The following is a 6,358-nucleotide window of genomic DNA, read 5'->3' on the forward strand; positions in this document are numbered from 1 at the left end:
AGAAACTCAAAGCGATTCCACTGAAGTCAGGAACAAGACAAGGTTGTCCACTCTCTTCATATCTATTCAACATAGTACTTAAAGAACTAGCCAGAGCAATAAGTCAACAAAAGGAGATTAAGGGGATACAAATTAGAAAGGAAGAAGTCAAACTTTTGCTATTTACATATGTTATGATAGTATACATAAGTGACCCCAAAATTCTACAAGGGAACACCTATAGTTGATAAACATCTTCAGATGTGATAGGATACAAGATTATCTAAAAAAAAAAAAAAGCCAGTAGTAGTCCTATATACAAATAATAAACAGGCTGAGAGAGAAACCAGAGAAACATCACCCTTTACAATAGCCACAAGTAATATAAAATATCTTGGGGTAACACTAACCAAACAAGTGAAAGACCTGTATGACAAGAATTTTATGTCTTTGAAGAAAGAAATTCAAGAAGATATCAGAAAGTGGAAAGATCTTCCATGCTCTTGGATAGGATTAACATAGTAAAATGGCAATCAAAAAACAGTCTATAGATTTGATTCAATCCCCACCAAAATCTCAACATAACTCTTCACAGACCTAGAAAGAACAATATTCAACTTCATATCGAAAACAAAAAAAAAAACTTTAGATAGCTAAAAACAGTCTCAGAAAATTGAGAATCAATCTATCTGTTCCTTTCTTTTCCATTTTTCTTTTCTCTGATTAACTCTGACTGACCTGAAACCTATATTGACGCCCCTGCCTCTGCCTTCCCTGTCCTAAGATTATAGGCATGTATCACCATATTCAGCCATTTTATTTAATTTCTTGAATTAAAAACGCATACTGAACCTATTACTACGTTTCCAGGATGCGAATGTCTCCTGTTCACTCTTATTTTCTCCATGGAGACACTGAGAGTCACTGCAGCTGTTAGGTCTCAGGCCCTTCAGGCACCTGGTCTAGGATTTCTGGTGGTTTGATGAAAGCCAGCATACCCCAGGAACTTGTGCAGCAGGTTTTCCCTCCCCCAGCTCTCTTCCTCCTGCAATCCGCATGATTTGTCCATGTGCTGTCTATTCTATCTTCTGTCCTCTGCTCTCACTCTTGCCCATCTCTCCCCCTACATCTCCTGCTCTCTCCAACACCTCTCCACCACCTCTCCCTCTCCCCGGCTTCCCGCAGTCCTGGCTGTGCCTAGTCTGTTTTCTTTTCTCTCTGCTCTGGACTATTCCAAATGCCTCTGGATATCTAACCCACAATAAAAACCTGAACCCTAACAGAGCGGCCATGCTGGTAGTTTCTCTCCTGTTCCTTCCACCCCCACAGTAACAAGTTTATTACTCCAAAATCTGAAGTTTGGCTGAGAAGCCAGAGGCCCAACCTAATCACCTAAAGCAACCGTATTCTTGCATTTTACTGTTAGAGTAATAACAATTTGGCCAGTTGTGGTGTTTTGCACTTTTTTTAAACAAGAAAAAAGAAAAAAGAAAAGAAAAGAAAAAAATGTAACTTAAACTGAGTTTGTAACAAGAAAGGACCATTTCCTAAATACTGACATTTTCCTAATTACTTCTGGCTTCAGCTGGCTGCAGAATACCTGCGGCGCACATGCCTGCACTCAGCCTCACAGGACAAAACCTTTTTGTTCCGTGTGTTCTTTCTTTTTTTTTCTTTCTTTTTTAAATTTATTTATTTAATTAAGGATTTCTGCCTCCTCCCAGCCACCACCTCCCATTTCCCTCCCCCTCCCCTGATCAAGTCCCTCTCCCTCATCAGCTTGAAGAGCAATCAGGGTTCCCTGACCTGTGGGAAGTCCAAGGACCGCCCACCTCCATCCAGGCTTAGTAAGTTGAGCATCCAAACTGCCTAGGCTCCCCCAAAGCCAGCGCGTGTAGTAGGATCAAAAACCCATTGCCATTGTTCTTCTTCTTTTTTTTTCACTTTTTTTCTCATCTGTATTTACCTTTTAAAGCAGAATGTGATTGGGCACTGTATTTCCACGCACAAGCCTTGCTCAGTTACAAGACCTAGGGAAGCTTAGGATTTTGTTCTTGGTACAAGCCACATGGGGAATTCCTGTTGTTTTAGCTTGTGTGCTTACTTCTAAGACTAGTACATGCAGAACTATAGGGGATGAAAAATTTTAAGATGAAACTTAAGCCATCTTATTTTTATCTTATTTTTCTGTTAAACATGAAGTTATCTCAGACCACTTCCAAGTGAAATTATTTGGTCTAATAAGGTTTGATGCTTACTATCATTCCTTCTGATAATATATTTCCCAGGATTTTTGTTTATTTTTGTTAACATTAAGACATCTGTGTGGCATGAAAACTTAAGGGGAAGATAAAATTTCTTTCTACTTGTGTGATGCTGTGATACTATAGGTTTGATTCAATAGGTTGGTAGAACGTTTGTTGTAAGATGTAATGTAACCTATTAACTTTGTGGTCTGAAGTGTTTAGCTGTCGATCGAGCTGGATCCCTTATTAGACCAAATAATTTCACTTGGAAGTGTTCCGAGGTAACTTCATGTTTAACATTGCCATTGTTCTTGAGTTCTCAGTAGTCCTCATTGTCCCCTATGTAAGTCCGGTTTTACCATGTGTTCTTAAAAAACAATTGCCACTTCAAAAGTCCTCATCCTCCACTTTTAACTGGAAGTTTTCTAAAAGAGATTTAGCCCCCACCAGGGAGCGAAGAATAGCTTCAAGTAAAAGTCATCTAAAAATAGAATGAAACGCACTCTTACCAAGAGCGAGATTAAAATACTTCGCCCTCCTTTATCTGACGATGCTTTCATGATCTTTCCTTCTGCACTATGCAAGAAGCAGAGCTATGTCCAGTCTGCCTCTGTGTCCCTGGGAAGTCACCAGAGAAACACAGACAAGGCTTTCCCTCAGAACCTCTCCAGTCTTCTCCATGTCTTGTTGCTTCATTCTCTCCCCAATCTTGGTCTCACTGGTGACATTTGCTCAGATCATCTTGAGACTGGATCACGTAGACAAATATTCTTGCACACAATGATGCGGAAGCAGCCAGCATCCCAGAAGAGCTAGTTCTGTGGAAAGGCAACCTGGAGACCCCCTTTCCCTCTTCTCTCAGGATAAGGTACCCTGATCAAGGTCCCCTGGCTCAACACTCTGCACTTCATCTATGTGTCAAATACAGTCCTGATGCCTCAGGAAATGGGGAAAACCCACTTTCTGGGGATTCTGTTATTATGTGCATACAAAGCCTGCTTTGCGGAATCTGATCATGCCGCCATCCTCAGAGGCCAGTGAGCAGCAGCTCTGAGAAACTGAGGAGAGAGCGAGCGAGACTAGGAAGTGCTAAAGGGGGCATGTGAGGGTGGCCATAAAATGGCCGTCTCCTCAGGGGACCTGGTAAAATGTACAGTTTGGGCAGGCTGAGGTGGACTGTAGCCATATCCCCAGCATACAACATACTGCCCAGAATGTAATAGGTTTTCTCCCAATGTTAGGTGTCTGCAAGAAATAGCTTGGACCCTGGACTTGGGTAACTGAAGGCACACCCAGGTAAGAAGGTAGACTCAGACACTTAGTGAGCAGGAGTTGAAATATCTGGAAAATAAGTAGCCAGATTAGAATCCAGAATGAGGGGAGGGGTGGAAGCAGAAAGCTCAGGAAAGGGTAAAGACAAAGATAAATGAGAGAGACTGCAGGTGAGACGCCCTCAGCTCACCACAAGAGACTGGTCTCTCGGTAGCATCCCTCTGAAAAGCCTGTTGCTAAGGGAAAGACCAGGTGGCTCAGGGCGTGGATTTGCGCAGAAGCCTGACGACCTGAGTTTGGTTTCCAGAACCTACAGTCCCACAGCAACTCCTGAAAGTTGTGTTCTGACCCCACACCCCCTAGTGTTAGAACCTATTCTGTGGGATTCTAACACAGACTGAAGACCAGCAGCTCTCTGGAAATCCGCAGCAACTCCAGCAGCAGACAGACTGGGACGGCTGAGAGAGCCAGTCTCGTGGACCACAACTATCCCGTTCTTGGCCTTTCCACTGGGAGGCAGCCACTGCGGACTACCGGTACCACAGCCTGTGAGCCACACTAATAAATCCCCTTTATCAGTTTATTATTAATATACTCATGCATTGTCTGCTCATTGATATTTTTATTAATAATTAATACTTTCTTCATTAAATCAATTTATAATTCATTCTATCAGTTCTGTTCCTTTAGAGAACTCAGACTAGTAGAGTAACCAACCACTTTCTGGTTAGGTTTAACTTTTAACATTTTGTCTTATGGCAGGATGGACCTGGTCATCCCTGAGTTCATCCCTTAGCATGAGTGAGAAGGAGCTCCAGCAGGCAACAGGCAGATTATAATTCTGTCACTTCCTTGTCTTTGAAACCTTACATTTAGACTTTTATAAGCTATATTTATATTTATGTTGCATTATTATCACCACCCTATGGTTTCTTTTAAGGAGTGGTTTTAAGCTACTGCTCCATTCATGCATATTAATTAAATTAATAAATTTTTATTATTAATTAATAATTTAATTAATAATTTATTGATAATTAAAGGTGACAGAATTTATAAATTTTCTTATTACTTAAGAGGAAAGCAGTGATGTGCTGTGCTGTTAACAAGTCACGTGAGCACAAGGGTCTGCTGCTCCCACGTCAGAGGAGAGTACAGATGGAGACCAGAGCTCAGTCGGGGCATCTCTGGCTACCAAGGATTTGTAGAGTGTAACCTTTTGTTTTTAAAGACAGAAATAGATATTGTGAAGAAAAATCATATGAGAGGGAAGGTCTGCACTAGACCCAGTTAGGGTTCCTCTGTGTCTACGGTGAACCCTGAACCACGATGGGTATTTTTCACGTGTACAAAGTATCCACAAATAAAGCATTCATAAGACCCTCTTTGGGGAATGGGAATCCAACGACCAACGATTATGACAAATGCCTGAACTAGCACGGAGCAACAAAGTGGCAAGACAGACTTGCCCTTTTGGGAGGGGACTCGGCGTGACCATGTTGGAGGGCGGGACTTCGTGTTTCCTTCACTTTGCTTACAAGGTAGAGCACACTCTTGATGCTAAAAGAGAGAACAGTGAAGCCAGACATGCTACAGAAGTAAACAAGGCTTAAGCAAATGCTACATAAAGTGCCAGTGAAAACACACTTAAAACCTGGGACAGAAGGTCAGCCGTTTCCAGTGCCTTAGAAACCGATTGTTTTGAAGCCGAGTTTAGGAAGGATATGGCTCTCGGAGTATCTTGGTGAATTTACTTCCCTTTTTGTTATGAGTGACAGAAATACCACCTGTCTCGTGCATCTTAAGATAGTACAAAATTAGCGGGCTCTGACCTCCAAAATTAAAGAGAACGCGGTGAAACTCAGGACCAAAGCTCCTGTAGTGGGACTGTGGGAGGAAGAAGAAAGCACAAGTTTAGTTATCTCTTTTCTCTTCTTGAAGAACTGTAAATAAGCCTACACAGTAAGTATGAAGAAAATTCCCATTGGGTGTATCGAAACACATAAAAGGTAATCCTATAAAACATCCTTTTTTTTCTTTTTTAAAAAAAATAAAACCAACATCATTTCCATGTCTGTGAGGGTTTTGCCTGCACTGTGTGTGCAGTGCCAGGAGAGGCCAGAAGGCAGTGTCAGATCCCCTGGACCTGGAGTTGTAGATGGTTGTGAGCCACCATGTGGGTGTTGAAAGCTGAACCCCAGGTTCTCTGCAAGAGCAACCAGTGCTCCTAACCACTGAGCAATCTCTCCAGTCCCTTCTTAATGAAGGGGATTTACCAGCTTCTTAGGCTAAAGTGTTTGCAACAATGTTCTTTCAGGATGCTGTTTTCTAATTTTATCCATCCATCCATCCCTCCATCCCTCCATCCATCATCATCTATTACTAATATATTAGTTATCATGAGATAATTGGTTTCATTTTGACGAATATATCATTGTATCTTGCTTATATTCACTCTTCACTATCATATCCAGGCTCTCTCCAAGTTACACCTCAATAGTCCCTCTTCTGCTACCCCATCACACACACCCATGTGAGCGCACACACACACACACACACACTTCTACTTGAAAGTGGAATTTTTTTCTTCCTTCTCTGTTTGTTCTGCTTGTTCTCCCCTATTTCCTTCTTTACACCTCCTCCTTCTTCCCTTATAGCCCCTTCACTTTCATCTCCTATATAGATGTATAAATACACATCATGTTTAAACTGAGATTCCATGTACGAGGGAAAATAGGCAACATTTGTCTGTTCACGTTTGACTTATTTTGCTTGACATCATGCTTTACTTTTAGCCTTTTGTTGAAATGACAAAGCTGAGATTCCATTCAGTCTGAAGAACAGGAAGAAAGGAGAGGGAGAGA

At 41.6% G+C, this 6,358-nt stretch overlaps 1 protein-coding gene across 1 annotated transcript in view; it reads right to left on the reverse strand.

The window, feature by feature from the left end:
* The window catches only part of Fam227b (family with sequence similarity 227 member B), a 151,739-nt gene that overhangs the window by 15,244 nt on the left and 130,137 nt on the right, over positions 1–6,358 (reverse strand). Inside the window, exon 13 of the mRNA XM_013352645.1 lies at positions 5,221–5,381. Within this exon, the coding sequence (XP_013208099.1) occupies positions 5,221–5,381 (161 nt within the window). The remainder of the gene's footprint in view (positions 1–5,220; positions 5,382–6,358) is intronic.

This window comes from Microtus ochrogaster (assembly GCF_000317375.1).
Source record: "Microtus ochrogaster isolate Prairie Vole_2 chromosome 14 unlocalized genomic scaffold, MicOch1.0 chr14_random_1, whole genome shotgun sequence".
NCBI lineage: Eukaryota > Metazoa > Chordata > Mammalia > Rodentia > Cricetidae > Microtus > Microtus ochrogaster.